Source organism: Parus major, chromosome 1A, assembly GCF_001522545.3.
Source record: "Parus major isolate Abel chromosome 1A, Parus_major1.1, whole genome shotgun sequence".
In the NCBI taxonomy this organism is placed as follows: Eukaryota; Metazoa; Chordata; class Aves; order Passeriformes; family Paridae; genus Parus; species Parus major.
This window is the reverse complement of record NC_031773.1, coordinates 43,179,068-43,199,330: the sequence shown is the minus strand read 5'-3', so window position 1 is coordinate 43,199,330 and position 20,263 is coordinate 43,179,068. Positions and strand designations below refer to the sequence as shown.

At 41.0% G+C, this 20,263-nt stretch overlaps 2 protein-coding genes across 2 annotated transcripts; both read left to right on the top strand.

Moving 5' to 3' along the window:
• Positions 1 to 1,684: 1,684 nt before the first annotated feature.
• USP44 (ubiquitin specific peptidase 44) lies at positions 1,685 to 20,016 on the top strand. The gene is made up of 6 exons (XM_015627981.1): positions 1,685 to 1,779; positions 7,413 to 8,921; positions 16,443 to 16,641; positions 17,111 to 17,219; positions 18,012 to 18,217; positions 18,617 to 20,016. Exons 2-6 carry the CDS (start codon positions 7,494 to 7,496, stop codon positions 18,814 to 18,816), a joined length of 2,142 nt encoding a protein of 713 aa, XP_015483467.1. The 5' UTR covers positions 1,685 to 1,779; positions 7,413 to 7,493; the 3' UTR covers positions 18,817 to 20,016.
• On the top strand, positions 1,766 to 2,303 carry LOC107204181 (growth/differentiation factor 6-like). The gene has a single exon (XM_015626993.3). The coding sequence runs from the start codon at positions 1,766 to 1,768 to the stop codon at positions 2,216 to 2,218; it is 453 nt and encodes a 150-aa protein (XP_015482479.1). The 3' UTR covers positions 2,219 to 2,303.
• Positions 20,017 to 20,263: the final 247 nt, after the last annotated feature.

The following is a 20,263-nucleotide window of genomic DNA, read 5'->3' as shown; positions in this document are numbered from 1 at the left end:
CAGCTGAAGAGGTCGCAGTAGGGATGGCGAGTCAGTCTGGTCTTGAGAGCAGATCCAACATCCACTTAACCAATGCACAGACACACACAGAGCTGGATTGACATCCTGAGTGTGGTAATAGTGTAATAGGATTCCAGCAAGAAAAAAGCATTGATGGGTTAGTTTGCCAAACATGACTCAAGAAGAAACTGCTACTTTTAAACATGGAGATAGGAACTTGACAAAATATTTGAAAATTGTTAAAGATATCTTAAAACACCTAATAGGGATATGCAAATTTGTGGAATCACTAAGCATGAACAATTCCTATAAATATTTTGATTAGGTAACAGTATTTCTCACTTTAAAGTTAGAAGTTGGAAACATTTGAAGCCTGGTGACTTTATCTGTATACATTTTTTTTTATGAGCTCCTGAAAGCACCATGATAACGTGACCCTGCAGACAAATGGAATTGTGCCTTTTGGCTACATCCTGCTAATACCATCTCAGCAGCCTCATCAGAAACATAAAGAATGGGAATGCACCACCACAGCAGAATTGAGGCAACCAGTGCCTATAGATTTAAACGTTTAAACTGAAACACATTTTCTCTGATGACACAACTAGAAACACAGAAACAGATGTGTGAGATTTTGATGCTGTCATGAAAACATCCTAATGCATAACAGATCCAAAAGAAGATGGGGGGAGCGTCTTGAAATGCTCACACTCTGCATCAAAGCATTGCTTGTTTATTGTGACTAAGCAGCAACTCACACATCACAACTACATTTTGCAACAGCCAGCAGCACCATGCATGGACTTTTCTGAGCAGGTTCACATAAACCACAAGCTAGCCCGCTTCAGCATGGATGCAGAAAGTGATGCTGTCCATTCAGGAGGGGGCTTACACCAGATTCCTCTTGTCCCAAACACAGCCTGGCTGTACACAGGGCAGAGCAGAAGGCATGCACAAGTGTAAATTAATTCAGTGCTGGCAGAACTGGAAAGCAGCTAGAAACAGTTGGCTGCACTACAGAAACTTTGGTTCTAAGAGTATCAGAGTACAGAGGCATCAAATTTAAAAACCAGGATATCTGCAGGATGTGAGTTTACAAGTCTTTTGCCTATTTAAGTTTCTGTAATGAAACCTGAGACTGAAAAAATAGTCAGCAGACGAGTAACAGGGACCTGATAAGAGATTGGGGTTTTTCATCACGTGAGCTGCCTTGCAGAAGTTTCCACAAACAACATGCACAGAGATATGATATGAAGGAGTTCTACGGGCTGAGATATCCCCGGTGCGGTGTGTGGCTGTCGCGCCCAGGCAGTGCCTACGCCAGAGATGACTCCTGGCAGCACCTGCGAGCCGGGGGAGCCACCGGGCGAGGCCTGGGGTGCAGGGCAGCGCTCAGCCCACACAGCTCCGGCTGTGCTGTGCTCGGACAAGGACGACGCCACCGATGACAAATCACGGGTGAAAACGTAGGAGGGAAATCTGGTCACCCGCTCTTGGGAGGCCCAAGACCCCGTTTCTTCCCGGCTGGGTACAGACACACCTCAGGGCAAACAGGTGCCCCGCGGGCACGGGCCGGGGCAGCGGCAGCTCCTCGGGAACTGGTTCCCAACGGCCCCGCGGCGCTCCCCACACGGCTGCCCGCGTCCGGCCCCGCGGGACCGGCCCGCTCGGCCCGGCGGGCGGGGGAGGCCGGAGGAGGTGGGAGGAGACGTGGGAAGGACTTCGGTTGCCACTACAAATCTGGTGACAGAGGCGCCGCCGGCACATGGCGATGGGCAGGTGGGTGCGGGGCGGCGGCAGGGCCCGGGGCGGCCGCGGGGGTGCGGGNCGCCCGCCGGCCCGGCGCCAGCGCCGCACCGCCTTCGCCAGCCGGCACGGCAAGCGGCACGGCAAGAAGTCCCGGCTGCGCTGCAGCAAGAAGCCGCTGCACGTCAACTTCAAGGAGCTGGGCTGGGACGACTGGATCATCGCCCCGCTGGAATACGAGGCCCACCACTGCGAGGGGGTCTGCGACTTCCCGCTGCGCTCCCACCTGGAGCCCACAAACCACGCCATCATCCAGACCCTCATGAACTCCATGGACCCCGGCTCCACGCCGCCCAGCTGCTGCGTCCCCACCAAACTGACCCCCATCAGCATCCTCTACATCGATGCGGGCAACAACGTGGTGTACAAGCAGTACGAGGACATGGTGGTGGAGTCCTGCGGCTGCAGGTAGCGGGCGGGACGCCCCTCGGCGGCAGCCGGGTCTGCGTCTGGCGGAGCTGCGGCGGCAGCGGCGAGCGGGGCCCCCGTCAGGTGCCCGGCGGAGGGGAGCGCGGGGCGGGCGACACCGGCGCCTTTTCCCCGGGGAGGGACGGTAGCGGCGGCGCGATGCCTGCGGAGGGGCACCTGAGGAGGAGGCGCTCGTTGTCGCGGGGGCGAGCCGGGCACGGCACGGCGTGGGGTCGAGGGAGCGGGACCCTGGGATCGGCCACCCGCACCGGGCAGCAGGGGTTCTGCCGCCTTCCCGCCGCGCTCGGTGTGTGGCGGGGAACCCCTGCACGGGGCCCGCTCCCGTGATGGGGCCGGGAGGACGTCGAGGTGAGGGAGAGCGCGGGGAGGAGCGGCGGGCGGCGGTGAGCAGGGCCCGCCGCTCTCGGCTCCTGGCTGTTGTGGCCGAAGGCGAAGTCGCGCCATGTCGCGGTGCGCCGGGAAGCGCCGGACCTCCTGTGGGAACGGCACCGCGGCTGCGAGCCCTGGGCCAGCCTGGCCGGGGTGTCCGACCTCGCAGGGGCTGTCAGAACAGGAGCTGTCAGAGCAGTCAGAGATGCTCGTTTTTCTAAGCGGGAAGAGCTGTCAAGTGTAACTTAGATCAGTAAGAAGTGCCGTGTTTTTGGTGTTTGAAAGTGCTTCAGTCTGTATTGTTTATCGTGAAATCTGCGCCGCAGGAAACGCGCGGTTATTTGCAGTAGTAGACATCGAATGTAAAGCTGTACCGCTGTCTGTGGTGTCCTGGGGTAGATGGTCACTTCTAGGCAGCACACTTGGATATACATTCTTTAGGTGGTAAAAAAAATATAAAAAAATTAAAAAAAAATAGAGCAAAAAAAAAATTAAATGGCGACCTGCAGGGATCCAGAGAGAGGACACTGGTGGGGTTTCTTGTCAAAGGCCGTTCTGTTGGAAATCGGAAATAATTCACAAAATTTCTTTTTGAAGTGCTGCTTTGATTTTAAGGCTAAATTGTTACGCCTGCAGGACTGTACTGCAGCTGGAAGTTACGCATATAAGTGTTGAGTTGTTTTCTTAAAGAAAACTCGTTAAAAAAAGCCATAAAGCAGTAATCCGCTTTCCAGTTAGTGTATTTGTTATCTAAAACTGAGTTGTTTAAGTACCCATGATTCCTGTGTTTTCAGATATTCAGCAGGTACTCTGAACCTGATGAAAATCTGTTTTAAACAGTCATCCGATTTAAAAGCCAGAATATAAATGTGGCCCAAGAGCACACGCACGTGTATATAGATTATTGTAAAATTCTGTACTTCATTTCTAGTCTAATGTTTGAGATGTCTCGTTTATGTGTCAGGCAATTAATTATACAAGTAGTGACTAAGGGTAAAATACATCCTTTTGCTTATATTTATAGTTACATTTTTAAAATTTATCAGATGTGAAAATGACCCTTCAACTGTTAAATTTTATTTTTTTTTTCCATGGAACAGAAATGGAAGAAAACCATCAATTTTCATGACTTCTAAGTTGGTTTGGATTCAAGTACTTTTTCAGCTCATGAATTACCCAAAATTGTACATTTTGCCAGCCATTCTTGAGTCGAACAAAGGGAATGAGCGTGTCAGTAAGGTTGAAATATGGTACAACAAAAAGATCCTTTTCTATATATATCTTTGTTTCTAGCTTGTGAAACTCTGGTGCAAGAAAGAACTTCTGCATATATCTCTGTTTCCAGACAACTTAATGCTTTCAATAGTACTATTCTATTTGCTAGTAGTTGTTATTTTGCTTACTACTTCAGCTCAGGTCTGTGGTAAGAACACAGAGGGGGGCTTGATCTCTGAAGTGCTGGTCAACTAATTCAAAGTTTCTTTGTGTGTGTGCACAGAACTGAACCTCAGGAGAGAAGAATGCAGAAACTAGGGTTGAATAACTTCCTTTAGGGAATTTTAACATTGGATTAGATTGTACTATTTTATTCCAGCTGCAGTTTTCAGGTGTGTGAATGAGTATGCAGTATTTTTCTGGCTTCTTCCATCATTATCTGTCACATCACTCCTATTTTTACCCTGAGATCTTTTGCCAAGTTTTGGTTCTAAGGTACAGCTTTTAAATGTGGATTGGTGCAGTCTGAGTTTTTCAAACATTCATGATGTCAGTGTGCTGCTTGACACTGATCTGAATTTTTCTTCATCTCACTTTTGTACTCTAAGCTTTTTTGCAATGTTTTCAGATACTGCTGTCTTTTTGACCAAAGTGCACTTTGATTTCTTCTCTTTTTTTTCAAAGACTTCTCCCATGCTAAGATGTTTCCTCCCCCCTCCCCCTTCCAGCCTGTTTCTTTTCTCCACTCATCGATGTAGGTGGGAAAATGTCATGCTGGCTTGGTTGCTGGTGGGGGAGCTGAATCTTTAGATTTTTCCCTTCGAGGTGCTGATCTTGTGCTTTCGCAGAATTGTGCTGCTTTTGCATGAAGAGCTTGAGTGTGCAGTCCTGATTTACACAGTGGCTGTCCAGAAATCAGTGGACTACTTTTGTCCTCAGTCCGTTATCTGTTTGCTCTGAGGCATGTAAGCAGTTTTAGTCCTGAGAATGTTTCTTAAAGTGTGAAAAAAATAATCTGCTTATATAGTATTAAAAGGAAGGAAAAAAAAGTCACAGGGTTTATGCCGTGACTTTAACAAATCCAGAAAGAGTTGACCTGTCAGATTCCTCTGACTGACAGCATTGCTGTGTGTGATGGCCCTGTGGGAAGGCAGGGTTTAGTGTTCTTTTCTGTTCTGTTGGAAAGGACTGCTACTAATATGTTATGCAGTAGAATCTATGTATGTTATCCCAAAAACACAAGTATGAGTCTTGTCCCTTAAAAATTCTTTCTACCATATTTAATTATTGCAGCACACTTTACATACATATTACTATCCTGAATTTTATCAGTGTTACAAAAGTTCCACTTTGTCGTGGAAAAGAGGTTGTCAGACTAGAAGACATGAGATAATGCTGATGGTCTTATTTATAGAGACAATATAAAAAGCAATCTTACCATGCACAACTATTTGTAGAAGACTCTTAATTTGCAGCCTGCAGATAAGATTGCCTTTTAGAAGGAATGAATGTTATGGGTCCAAGCAAGATGAAAAAGTCTAGCAAGCCATTACTTTTGTGATCTGTTGGCCACAGCACACAAGAGACCTCGACCTCCCCTAAGACACTATAGCTGGTGCTTGATCTGGGAGCTGCTGAATGGCTCCCCAAGGGTTTTGGTGCCTGAAATTCTTTGGTGCAGTCAATATGGACTGGAAGCCACTCTTAGCCAGAATGAATGAGAGATTAATATGGGCATGTAAAACTGTGCACAGTTTTTTAGTTTCTCTACAGCTGGTTCAAGCTTTTCTTCATTACAGAATAAATTCTATACAGCACATGCAGTGTGTCACATGGGTGCTGATTACGTGCTTAGAGAGTTATTGCAGCTCATATGTTGGTATCTGTATTGTAACATTTTAAAAGGCACTAGCCATGGACCAGTTAATTGAACAAAGCTATTTTTGGTTGAATCTTTTAACAACAGTTTTTCTCAAAGTACCAGATGAAAATTTGAGCTTCTTTTCTAGCTGTCTGCCACCTTTTACCTGTTTCCCTTACTTGTGCCATGTTGTAGATCAGTATTCCCTCTGTCTAATGCTTATTTTACACTAAACATCTGTTCTATATTGAGTAACCTATTCTTGTGTGTTTCAGAACTGTAGAAATTGATAAGCATTGGCATATTTAAGGCTAATAGCTGGAATACAGTTTTTTTGGTTCTATCCAGAGTTGTGTAAATCACTCAGTACTTTTGTAGTATGGTTTATTTACCTGTAAAGCATAGAATCCAGGACCATGATACTCTACAGCCTAGGCCAGGTCCAGACCATGTATTTGTAATGGCAAACTCATCTCACTTGGCATAGATTGAATATTTGACAAAGCCTTGAACTCCTCAGGTGAATTCATTGTTTTGTCTGGCAAGCACTGTGCATAATGGCACTGGTGCTGTGTGCTCTTTGACCCTTCTGGTCAGTGATGTGGTGGGCATAAATGCCCCAGATCAAGTCTAATCACTTCCAGATGCATTATAGCACTGTTATCATTTATCTCTAGATGTTATATCTAAATGAGATAGTCAAAGAAAATGGTAAAAACAATAATTAATCACTCTCTCTTTATTTTTTTCCTAACAGAGAGTGTTTTAGGTAAATGCATCTTACAGGAGGAAGCAAAACCAGCAGCTTTGAACAAATAAAAACTTTATAAAGGATGTAAGACAGTGCTAGCCAGATTTTTAAATGATCTTTTGAAGACCTGGATTAGAAAGTTTTTACAAAGTTTGTGGCAACTGATGAGAGACCTCCTGGTGTTTCTGTCTAACAAAATCAAGTTCTTCTTTGCCTAATGACTCTTTCAGAGGTGTTAGGATGACATGTTAAAATGTAGATATTTAAGATACATTATTATAGAAATGGTATAATGGGGTTGACTGAGCACAGAGGGGAAGTGATTTAATTAAAGGTATGGATTAATTAGGGGTTTCAGTTGTATAAAGCCTCATTTGTCTCAACTGTTGGCACTGTGTAAACATAATAAATTTAAGTGAACTTTGCACTTCTGCACCTGTATACTTAGGAGTAGAATTAAAAGGAAAATTTTGGAATCACAGAATGGTTTGAGTTGCAAGGGACCATAAAGATCCTGTTGTCCAATCCCCTGCTGTGCGCCAATTAGACCCAGTTGTTTAAAATCCAATCCCAGTTCTAGGGATGGGGGCATCCACAGCTTCTCTGAGCAGCCTTTCTCACTTTAAGTTGTGCTTGGATCTGAACTCGGTAACAACATCTTTCAACAGAAACAGTGCCCCTTAATAAGAAAAACCAAACCAGGCCTAAAGTGTAGCTAATATGCTTCAGCCCAGAGCCACAAAACACTGGGAATATAAACAGTGGTATGCAGGCAATTTAGTGTGAAGGTGGAATTGCTGTTGAAGGTGTTGAGTGTGTATGTGTGTGGCTCCACATGGCTTATTTTTTTCATTTCTTTGGTGGGACTCAGCTGGATGATGATAGTGATCTTCATCTCAATATGAATTTGGTACACTGACTCCTGCAAAAGGGATACAGTTGGGTATATATGAACTATAACTTCCCCCTTTTTTTTTTTAGTTGCAGATTGAAATATCATGGGCAGAAAATAGTTTGGATGATGCATTTTGCCAGCATATCTCTGCAATTTCACTTTTAACAATGGATAAGTGTAAGCACGTGGGACGTCTGCGACTGGCCCAAGATCACTCCATTCTCAATCCTCAGAAATGGCATTGCATGGACTGCAATACTACGGAATCCGTGTGGGCGTGCCTCAGCTGCTCGCATGTGGCGTGTGGAAGATACATCGAGGAACATGCACTAAAGCACTTTCAGGAGAGCAGCCACCCGGTGGCGTTGGAAGTAAATGAGCTGTATGTTTTCTGTTATCTCTGCGATGATTATGTTCTCAATGACAACGCAACCGGTGATTTAAAACTCCTGCGGAGTACATTAAGTGCAATCAAGAGTCAAAACTATGAGTGCACTACTCGAAGTGGGAGGACTTTGCGTTCTATGGCCGCAAGTGATGATTCCTACCTTGCACACGGTGGTGCTCAGGCCATGCTTCGGAATGAAGACAGGATGTTCACAGCTCTCTGGCACCGACGGCGTGCGGTCCTTGGCAAAGTATTCAGATCGTGGCTTGAGTTGACACCTACTGGAAAAAGGATTTTGGAAGAAGAAAGACATCAAGAAGAAGCAGAGCTAAAAAGGGACAAAGCTAGGAAGAGAAGACAAGAACGAAAGCGTGAGTTGAAAGCAGAGATGGAAAAGATGCCTCCGAGAAAGAGCAGTCGTTTACAAAATCAGATTAGAATGTCCTCAAAACCAGAACCCTGCCCTCAAAAAACATCACAGAACATGGCATTTTTGGCAGAGTTGAAAGAAACATATACCTCAGAAGAACTGAGATTGAAAAAAATAAGTGACTCTCCAATTAAACGAAGGCCTACAGTGACTCCTGGAGTAACAGGATTGAGAAACCTGGGAAACACATGCTATATGAATTCTGTCCTGCAGGTATTAAGTCACTTACTTATTTTCCGAGAATGCTTTTTAAAGCTTGATCTCAACCAAACTCAGGAACTGCTGGCAACAGCAACCAATGGTAAAACAAGATCTTCATCTAAACACCTGTCAATAGCTGCCTCAACATTACACATGAATGAGAGCCAAGAGACAGTAAAGGGATCATATTCTGTGAGGCGGCCTAGTTTATCCTCTGGATTAAGTGGAGGAGCATCAAAAAGTATGGAACTTATTCAGCCCAGGGAGCCCAGTTCAAAACACATTTCTCTCTGTCACGAGTTGCATACTCTATTCCAGGTTATGTGGTCTGGCAAATGGGCGCTGGTGTCTCCTTTTGCCATGCTTCATTCTGTGTGGAGACTAATTCCAGCCTTCAGAGGGTATGCCCAACAAGATGCTCAGGAATTTCTCTGTGAACTTTTGGATAAAGTACAGCAGGAACTGGAGACTACAGGGACCAGATATCCAGCTCTCATCCCTGCTTCTCAAAGAAAACTTATAAAGCAGGTTTTGAATGTGGTTAACAACATTTTTCATGGACAGCTATTAAGTCAGGTATGTTTTATGATTACTTTTTTTAAGGTGTTTAATGATTTAGTTCTGGATTTACTCTGGTCAGTCAGGAATGGACATACTTCGAAGCTTTATACATTTATAACTACTGAGGGGGGAACGGTGAGGATATATTACACAGTTTCAGAAGAAATATTACGGTTTCAGTAGAAGCCACTCTCTAGCCCTCCCACTACCAAAAACCAGGCCATTCAAACCCAATACACCTGTTAATCATAAAAGTCTTAAATTTGTTATTTTAAAATGCACCTTTCCACCTACCTAGAAATGCTTGTATTTGCTGTTAAGCACCAACTCATTTGAAGGAACAGAGAATTTACAATTTTAAGTATCTGGCTTATCACAATAGTGCTACTAGATAAAAGGTGTTAATCTTGTGTAAGTAGAAACTGATTAGGTAATGGATGTCAAACAGGATATTATTTCACTAAATAGTTTGAATTTGAGATTGATTACCAGTGAGTAATTGCATGTCATGATTTTATGTACAGAAATACTAATACTTCTTTTCTATTACAACACAAAGATGCAGAAGGCTCAGTCAACACCGGAACCAAATTTTTGGGGTGGAGGCAATGGTGGTTTTCCCTCTTTCTGCACGATTGCTTTTATTTTTTTCCCCTAATTTTCAGCTCTCTATTAAGTATTTCAGTGTGTTCACCTGCTATTATGCATATCCCAGCAGTGTTTGTGTACAAATGTCTGAATACTGACTGAACAAACAAATGCTTGTTTCTGTTGAATTAATCTAAAAACTAACCACATTGCAGCAAGAACAGAAGTCGGGAAATTCCTGGCTCCTGGAATGGATCTGTAGTATACATGATTATCTTACTGAGGGAGTGCAGAAGCATTTGATGAATATTGTGTGTAAAGAAAAGGCTTAACACAACAATGTCTGTTCCTGGTATTCTGACTATTTGATAGATGGTTTAATGTTTGAATATGTAAAACTGGAAATCTAAGTGGTTTTTGACTAAGGTAGGATTGTTTACGGCTACAATACCTGTAAACTTCACAGGAAGGTAACAGGGTTGTTTGCAGCATATGTCAGCCCTCAGTCATTTTAGGTTTTGTGAAACTACTGGGAAATGCAAGATCTATCAATAAAACTGGATCACCAGATTATTCTGTCTGGCCCAGTGTACGAGCACTTCTGTGGCATACTTCCTCTCCTTGGCTAGTACATATCCTGTATCAGTGTTGCACAACTGGACGTGTTTAGTATATTATGTCATTAAAGAGTGTTTTGTTTGAAAATTCCATTCCTCTCCAAAATAGCAATTTTTTCAGGAAAATAAAGTAATTTTTTAGGAATACTGACAAGGTTTGCTTGCGTTGCAAACCTCCTTACAGGATTCATTGCATTGGTAAGAATTTTCAAGGCTCTAGAGACACAGCATCATTTCAGTAATAACTACTCCCACATATTTTTAGCTTTATGTAAAGAGGTTTGTGACTAGAAACCCTCCCACCTTCCTGAGACCAGGAGGGGAGTAGTGAGAATTCACTAATGAGTAAACTAAAACAAACAAAACCAAAACCAATACAAAACAAAAAGACTCCTCACTTCCACACTATTGAGCAAAACAGAAAGGGAATTAAGCAGTTTTGAGGTATCCTGTGACTTCTGTGACTACATAGAGCTCTTACTGCAGCTGCACCATGTCTGTGTGCAGAATACAGCCTTGATGAACTCAAGAATGCCTGAAGTGAGAGGAACAAGGAAAAGAGTACTGAGACTGTTATCTAGTAATTTTTCCCTGGCTTGCTAGGCAGTTCCCACGGACTGTTCAACACTTTACCCCTCCCAGTGTTCCCTTTGTCTTCTGCCACTCCTTTTTTTAGTTTAGTTTTCACTTGTGGTTTTGAACATGATAAATATTATAAGGAAAAGGTAAGCCCTGAAGATTTAAATTTCTTCCTTGTAAAATATATTTAGGTCATCTTAATGATTTAGTCCCTGGTGTTTCCACATGGAAAGATGAACTTTAAAAACTCTGTTAGGCAATTATTTTTCTTTCCTCAGTAAGATTCCTACATCGTGATTTTACTAGGCATTTGTCAGAACTGCTTTAATGAAGTTAACAAAAAAGGCAAGAAAACCCCCATGCAGGGCTGAAGAAAACCCCCAAACTTGCTATGTCATCACATCTTGTACTATGATAGCTCTTAAAAGCAAGGAGTGTACATTTAGTCCCTACAGGCTTTACTTTATCTACCCACAAGATAAAGTAATATTGTGATAAATACAGTAATAAAAATAAAGTAATATGTAATACTGTGACAGTACTACAGTTTCTCTCTAGAAGACAGTTGGAGCTGTTCCCAGCTGCCCTTATTAAAAATAAGACGGGATTTTAGTCTAGAGTGTTAAGTTACATCTCACTTCATTGAAAAAGGGGAACTGGGAAGCATGTTTCTGTGTGCAGTTGCCTTCCATTTTAGAACCCCTAAAATGTTACCATACTTACTGGCCATTTGTACAGAAAATACAAATTCAAGATACTTGATTCTGTGAGATACTCAAGTGCCATGAAGTCAATCTCCCTGACCTTCAAACCTCAGGACTACTGTGAATGACTCTTGATAAAGTACGCAGAGGATCCCTTACAGTGCTGATAAGCTGTGTGTTTACTTAGGTATCACATTACTTTCACATGTGCAGCTAAACTTTTTCTCCCTTCTTCTAGTTCTAATTTAACTTGAAGGGAAGTCATAATCCTGAGTTTGCCATCAGTCTGTTGCTATTGAAGTGCTGCCTGGTTCAGCACTAACTGAAGAAGGCAGAGAATTGAGTGTTTGAGAATCTTACGCAGATTGCTTTTTGATAACTAGAAAAAGTTTTGGGTGATGTCAAAACAATTGAATGTTTTGTAAGAGGTAGTTGTTTTTGTTTTGCTGTGTTCTCAGCTGATTTAAAGTAAGTTTTCTTCATTTGCTACTTGAAATGTGTTACTGTTTCATGGAGTACTAGACTAGGTAATGTCTGGTTTTTTATTTTATATTTAATTTAATACCTGTTTTAGGCTTTCAGCTTTTTGCTTTGCAGGACTATGAAACTGCAATACCTGGTACATCTAAGAGAAGTAAAGATCTGCATTGTAGGTGTAAAAACCCTTCCCCTCTGTTCTAGTCTTCCTGCAGCGATTGTCTGGAGACAGTGGCTCCTACCTCTCAAACCCATTGGGACTCTGAGGAGATCCCAATATGTCTATTAAAATCCTACTTGTTTTCAATCCCTCAGTGCTTGTACTCTTGTGGAAGGTACTTACTGTCTCCTGTCATCAGTCCTTCAGTGGGGAAGGAGAAACTACTGTGCTATGAGCTCATGTGGCAGTGGTAAAGTGACCCACACTGGCTCACAGATCTTTACACTTCAAGAGCTCAAGTATGTTCACTGTTGTCTCAAGAGTTTTATGGCTTATGTTTTTTTTCAAATGGTACCAACTAAACAGCACAGTATGCAACAATTTTTAAATTATCTTTATTTCAACTTTGTCCATATGAAGCAAGGAGGGGGACAGGGGTCTTTCTAAAAATGCAGAAATTGAAATAGCAGATTTTATTGTGTGCCACATGTGCTCTGAAATCGTATGAGCAGAAATTCTCATACAAGGATAAAATCCACCTTGAGTTTCCTTCTCCAGGCTGAACTGTCCCAGCTCTCTCAGCCTTTCCTCATAGGTCAGATATATCCAAGGCCTTTCATTGACTCCTTGACCCTTTGGTGGTCCAGCATATTCATGTCTCCCTTTTTTTCTGAGCACTGGGCCCAACACTTCAGCTGTTTGGGAGCTGAGGAGAGGGCAGGGGTCACCTGCTTGAACCTGCTGGTGATGCTCTGCCAAATGCAGCTCCAGAGGCTGTGTGCCTCCTTTGCCATAAGGGCACATTACTGCCTCATGGACCTACCTCTGGGCATGCTTAAAACTTCTAAGCAGTTTCATTATGTCCTGATCATTTTTAAGATGGAATCTAAGCAAAATGATTCCCCCTGCTCCTGCTCAGCATGCCAGAATAACAGCATGCAGTCATCAGAGAAACAAATACGCCAAGTCTCAAAGAGTGATGAAGTAGGTTCTAACCAGTGTAGTATGTAGACTATTCTTAAAGCATATTTCAGGACAGATTGTCTGAGAAGAGGGGAAATGTGATTTTGATTTGTTTGAAAGCCTTCAGTTTTGGGTAGTATCTGGAAGTTAGAGTTTGGGGGAGAATGCTGAGGGTGATCTGTGTACTGCTGGGTATTAAGTCAAAAGACTTAAAAAGACAAGAACTTCAGGCAGGTAATGGGAAGATTTGCACTTAAACCAGTTGATGTCATGTATACTGATTTCTCTATTTTGGTGTTAGTCTTCGTGCTTTTATGTTTAGCCTGACTGACAAAATGATTGTCAAGTTGTTTTCCAGCTAGATGAAAGTAACATTTTAAATTAATCTATAAGAGGCCATTGAATCATAGTCCAAAGTTAGCTGTGGTAATGCTTTATGTTATTTTGCTAAATAGATAAAGATCATTTTGATGATGCTGTATGCTCATCACTACAAAGTTCAGTTGGGGTTTTTTTATGCTGTCATATGAATTCTGCATTGTAGCTGTATTCCAGAGATCCCCTTCAACTTCAATTACTTTTTGTGCAAAAATTGAGTTACTAATCATTATATATATGTCTCATCTAGTGAAAGCACAAAAATGGAACCAGCTATTTTACTCTTCTTAAAAACAACAAAGGGGGAAAAAAGAGTTGGGGCAGAGGTGGGTAAGAGTTTTCTTTCTTCCATGCAAGTGCAGGGAACATAGGCAAAACAGTTGATGATGGAGTTGGCTTTTTCTGCAGCAATATGTTAACTATTTTCTTTGGCTGCATTTACACTGAATGCCATCCAGGGCAGTGGCTGTCTGTCACGTTATTGTGGCCACAATGATGCTTGTCTGAGTTAGCTTGAATCAAGCAATTTGATCCAGCTCTTTTCAGTCTGGCCTTTGGCCCATGATTGAATACTAAGCTTTAACCAAACAATTGTATTTAGTACCCGTGTTTCAAGGCATGAGAGGGTGGTCAGGGCAGAACATAAGGTAGAGATTTCAGACTAGTTAAAATCTGTAGTTTACTTTGCTCTAATGTGAATTTCTCATTTGCTTTATTATAAATGACAGCACTAAAGCTTCCTATAATAGCAATTCTGAATTATAATGGGAAGGTGGAATCAAACTCTGAATTTATAAAGTGCAGTCATAAAGACAGACATCACTAACCACATTGCTAGAGTAGACTCACTTCCCTATTATTGTTGTGCATACTTTATAGTATATAAAGTTACACTGGAGAAATGCATAAAGTTTTTGCCCTTTGAGAACATGCTTGGGAACGTGTTTTATAACATCTCATCTCATTCAACCAACTTTTGAACAGTTTTTACCATTTCTGCTCCTCTCATGGAGAAAGAAAGTGTGGGTTGTACTGTGTGAATGATAATGGAGTGTGAGATAAAGGAGTCGCATTTAGGACAGAAAGAAGAGCGATGGGAATGTCGTGAAGCCAGTGCCAATGGATAGGCCAGTGTAGATGGATTCCATGGTAGGCTGGGAATCCTCCTGTTTTTTGACTAATCCAGTTGGTAAGCACAGGCCTGGCTAGGAAAAATACTTCCACCCTTGTTGTAGCTATGCTTGGCTGTCCTTTCCTACCACGTCCAGGAGCAGTGAGGAGTGCACAGGGGCTGGTGGGGTTGGGCGTGCTTGCCCGGGTGTGTCGGGTTACCACACTGTTGGCAGCTACATAAATCCCAGAGTTTAACTCTGCTGCAGTGAGGACTGGCTTGGATTTGAGGAATAAGTGCAGCTGTATATCAGTTCAGGGTTTTGTCCCCACAAATCAGCTTTGCTCACAGTGGCATGACAAGATGAAAAGTTGATTTATGCCATCTGTTTCTGTTCATCAGGTTTTTTGACTGGCAAAAATTGGAAGCTGGGTCTATTATTAATTTCTTTTTCTCTGGGATAGTACTCATTAGCTAGTTGGGAAATAAGATCTAAACCTAGATTATTAATATAATACACTAAATTTAAAACCTCAGAATGTGTTAAAATTATCTGTATTGAGGTCATGTGTGTTATACATCCTGAGCTCCTTAATCTTAAGTGTGCATTCATGCACAACAAATACTTAAGTAACTCATCAATTAAATAAACTTTTGGCCCAACAAAATTGCCCATTTGTATGGCAGGAATTTATTAGTCATTCTGGGATTAGGCTGGAGTGTGTTTAAACTGTGACCAAACATACCATTTTGTCTCCCATGTCTAGATTTCAGCTCTGAATTACTAATAATTTGTGGCTTTGTTGCCAGATATTAGCACTTACAAAAGACGCTCCTGACAGTGTAAATTAAAACAGAGGAAACTCCTCCTTCCTGCCATGAAAGCTTGAAGTTTTGTTTTCTAAGAGCAAGGCAGGGGCATTTTCATCCTAGAGCAGTTTTCCTAACTGCTAACAGCTTTCCTAACTGCACTGCTAAATGTTCATGCTGGGACACAAATCCACATGTGCACTAGGTGGCTAATGCAGAGATGGAGTATAAGCTGTCACAGCTACTGAGTGCAATTACAAGAACACTTAGGAGGAAGACAACATGAGATGACATATAGATACTTATATAAATGATAATGATATACCAAAGCAGGGTGAATAATTACCTACAGCAAACCTTCAGAGGCAAACAAAGGAGCATCTGAACAAAACTTGAGTGTACTTTCACACTTCTGTAGGCTTACTAACCAAACTGAAGGGAACTACACTGAATTTATATAGAACAGCAGTTTCCTAAGCATTGAATGTTATAATAAATTAATTGTCTCCTGCTGTAGTATCTGCATTTTCCAGATTGACTCACTTCACTTCTTTACATTTTATTTATGTTGTCTTACTGCTTGTCCTTTCCCTAGTGTGACGATGGATCCACTTACTGAAAGAAGAAATAAATTATTTTTACCTGTTAATTTTTCTTTGAAGAAGTGTGCTTCCTAATCCAGGCTTCCCTGGAAGACTTACAAAGTAAGAAGGATATGACTTTAAAATCCCCAGCTGTTCCTTTTTTATTATTTTTTTTTCTTTTGTGTGTGTGTTTTTTATTTATTTTTATTTATTTTAAAATTAACCTATATTGTAATTTCTCATGTAAATTTTCCTTTTGGAGAAAAGACTCCTGAGACTTCACCAGCTGCTTTTTTTTGGACAGTCCCAGACAGAACATTTTGACACTGTTTTTGTTTCTCAGTAAAACATAACACTTACTTGTCTGTGATAACAATTTTGGACATGCTGCTTCAGAGAAAAGAAATTAGGTGTATCATCTCTGTTGTTAAATTGCTTTGTCTTGTCTTTGGTTACTCTTGGTTATCTCTAGGAAAAAGAATCTCTTTTTAGAGCTGTATTGTGGTACATGTTTAGCAAAGTACATTTTTGAGTGTAAGTAGCTGGTGAACTATCTTTTTTACAGGTTACATGTCTTGCCTGTGACAATAAATCAAATACCATAGAACCTTTCTGGGACCTGTCCCTGGAGTTTCCCGAGAGGTATCACTGCAATGGCAAGGAGATATCGTCTCAGTATCCATGTCTGCTGACAGAAATGCTGGCCAAGTTTACAGAAACTGAAGCTTTGGAAGGAAAGATATATGCATGTGATCAGTGCAACAGTGAGTAAAGGCAGTATGTACTCATGCATATGTTCTCTGTGTAAAATATAAACTGACAGTGCAAGTATAGAAGTCTTAAAAGTATATTGTGAACACAGACCTTCTTCTTATGTCCTAGTGTGGTCACTTGACAGCTGTTACTTGCCCACTAGAAGATTAAATTGTTCAAAAGATATTTTGAAGTGTGATGCTTCATTTTAGATACAGTCTCATGACACACTAACGGGGTTTCTAATACTCCCAGCTGCAGAAGCCATCACCTTTTTAAATTAAGGTGACTAATGTAAGTGACCACAAGTATTTTTCACTTGCATCATAAAATAAACCTTGCAAAACAGCTCTTAGAGTGTATCCTTTTTAAGGAGGCATATAGATATTTGGGTCCACACAAATTCTGTGGACAAACCTTAGACTGAAATACAAGGCTGTTACCAAGATTTGTATTGTGTAACTGTGTGTTTGACCTCAGCAAAACGAAGGAAGTTTTCTTCTAAACCAGTTATACTCACAGAAGCTCAGAAGCAGCTTATGGTGTGTCGACTACCTCAGGTTCTCAGATTACACCTTAAACGGTTTAGGTAAGTAGAACCACAACAAAAAGTGTTGCAAACTGACTGATTCAGTCTTGCTCTACCATTGCTTAGGATCAATGTTTTTCAGCATCAGTTTAATTTCCTTTACTAGTATGGTGAGAAATAGTTACTAGAAACTTCTTTTTCTTGTTCACTTGGAACATCAGTAAGATATTTTAGTTATAAGTAAGGAATTAACTTTTTGGATTTCAGATACTTGCTACTTTAGTACCAAAATTATTTTATCTTTGTTTTCAGTCAAAATCTACTAACCTTGCTCTGAACTCTTGGTAAAAATTAAATCATGTGATAGAGGTAGAGCAGGATGCTCATAATCACTAATGCACAAACCTGGACTGTATTCACTGGAAGTCTCAGACAACCTTCCTATATCCACATACATAAATACATTTAGCTTCAGAGTAGGGAAGTGGATGCTGCATCTTTGCGAACTCATAGCCCAACATGAGTGCCATCTGTCCCCTGTACAAAGGAAACTGAAAATGAGATAGAATAAATGAGAAATACCAAAGAGGTATAACAGGTGGGAAATACTTCCTACTCACCACTGCACAGATCTTAAGAAGGATACTTCAGAAGATGAGAACAGTAGGTACCATAGACACATTTAAAAGGTCTTGAAATAAAGAAGTGAAAGAGGAAGCCTAGGGAAAAAAAAACCCTGGCATTTATTTTGTGCACAGAATAATAGTTAAAATATTACATTATGTTCAAACACAGTTCAGAGTCCTGTGCTCTTTCTTTAAAAAAAACATAAGTTTTCATTTAACATTCCAGGTGGTCAGGACGCAATCACCGTGAGAAGATTGGTGTACATGTTAGTTTTGATCAAATGCTAAACATGGAGCCTTATTGCTGCAGGGAATCCCTCAAGTCTCTCCTGCCTGACTGCTTCATCTACGACTTGTCCGCTGTGGTAATGCATCACGGGAAAGGATTTGGCTCAGGGCACTACACTGCCTACTGCTACAATTCTGAAGGAGGTAGGAACCAGCTGGGAAATGAGCAGTGAGGGAGAAAGGGGTGTTCCTAATTCTAAACTGGTACAATGACTGTCTTTTCTCAAAAGCAAAAGGGAATCCATTGTAGCTGATCTGTCTGGAGTGAGAAGTGCAGCTCTGTAGACCAACAGTTCAGTTTTTGTGTTGCCTTGTTCAACGTGTTCTAGCTATAAAATCTCTTGTAAATCTCAGGAAGCTAAGCTGGGCTTTTAAAACATTGAGGTAAATAAACCAGATATATTTCAGTAAACTTGAACAGTTTACTGTTTGTACACAGCTCATTAAACAGGACCAAACACTAATTAATTATTAAATATGATGCAATTACCGAAAATGAGTGTCCTGATGACATTTTTTTTCTGATATATTTCCTTATCATAGGATTTTGGGTACACTGCAATGATTCGAAACTCAACATGTGCACTATGGAAGAAGTATGCAAGGCTCAAGCCTACATTTTGTTTTACAGCCAACGACTTACTCAGGCAAATGGACATGGTAGAGTCCCCTGTCCTAGCACAGCTGAAAGTCAGCAGCACACAGAATTAGCTGGCTGTTCCATGGACAACAGTAGCAGCTAATCCAAAGCCAGTTAACTGTGTGTATGGTAAAGGTTTAAATTGTCATTACTATGTATTTTTAAAAGGAAGTACAGTTGTACTTTTTCAATGTCTATATAGTTTTGTATTAGTTGAAGTACTCTTTATAATGGTTAGCAAAAGTTTTTATTGACAATAAGTAACTTTCTAAGTACCTAGAATTTCAATACAGCTATTTTTTTAAGGAAGAGATTGCTATGTGCATTTAACTTTTACCTCAGGCTATTTTTTTAAGCTCGTTTTGTATTTTGATAATATTTTTGAATTGGTTTAGAAAATTTACTTCAATGGGCAACTGATATTTTTCTGGTTAATTTTCTGTATATGCTTGTGTACATTTTATAGTATAGTTCTAATGATACCATGATCCTTACTGTCTTGCAGGAATTGCTACTAGGTCGTAGAATATTGACATTCACCAGCAAGTAATGTTAAAACATGTCAAATAGTAACTGAATTTTTCGTAGGCAACTTTCTATGAAATTATTTTGCAAGCTTGGATGGCTGTACTAAAGATACACTGACAGAATTTCTTAAAATATGAATTTGAGGGAATAGAGCATGAAGTTATTTTCATGTAAATATGTAAGAGGAGTGTTTAATAACACAAAAATGTATCTTTATCAAGACTTGCATGTTTTAGCCTTAACAAACCTGACAACTTAAAACTTAAGTGCCAAATTCAAAGTAATTTAACAGCCAGGGGCTTTTTTATTCCAAAAGTTTAAAAAGTTTTCTTAAACAAACAAGTAAAAAACTCAGTAACCCCCCAAAAATATAACCACACTCACTCACCCCACTGTCATTGCTACAAGAACATTAGCATCCCTTTTCTTGAATTGGACCGGCTTACTTTAAGCTGTAGCAAGCATTGTTTCTCTCAGTCATCCCTGAACAAACAGCTGATGAGAAGCAGCTGCAATGTTTGCATGAAAGCATTCTCAGTCTGGTTTCATTACCCACAACTGCTGTACCTTATACTACATGGTCCTACCACTAGCATTAACAGAACTGTGCAGTGAGGAGAATTTAACAAGCAGGAATTATCAATCCTCCACATACAGTAGTTAATGCCAGTTACATTTTAATTGTGAAGTTATTTTGTGTAAGTCCTATGCAAATTGTTACCTCATCTTCTGCAAAGTTTATACCTCAATAAAATGCCTTGATATGGACGGAAAAGCATGTGCGTACTGGAATCAATTCCTACATTATCATTACATTTTTAAAAATTATTGTTAAGATTTTGTCTAACAGGGGTTAAGGCATTAACTATACAACTGCTTTGTGCATCTGTCAGTGACTTAACAGCTGGTTTTATTAATGACTTCTATCATTTCTGTTTCTGAAAGATGCCATATAGCAAGCACATAGCAGCCTCAGATCTCAAACTTCCTGGTCTTGTAATCATCATAATTAAGTGTGCAAA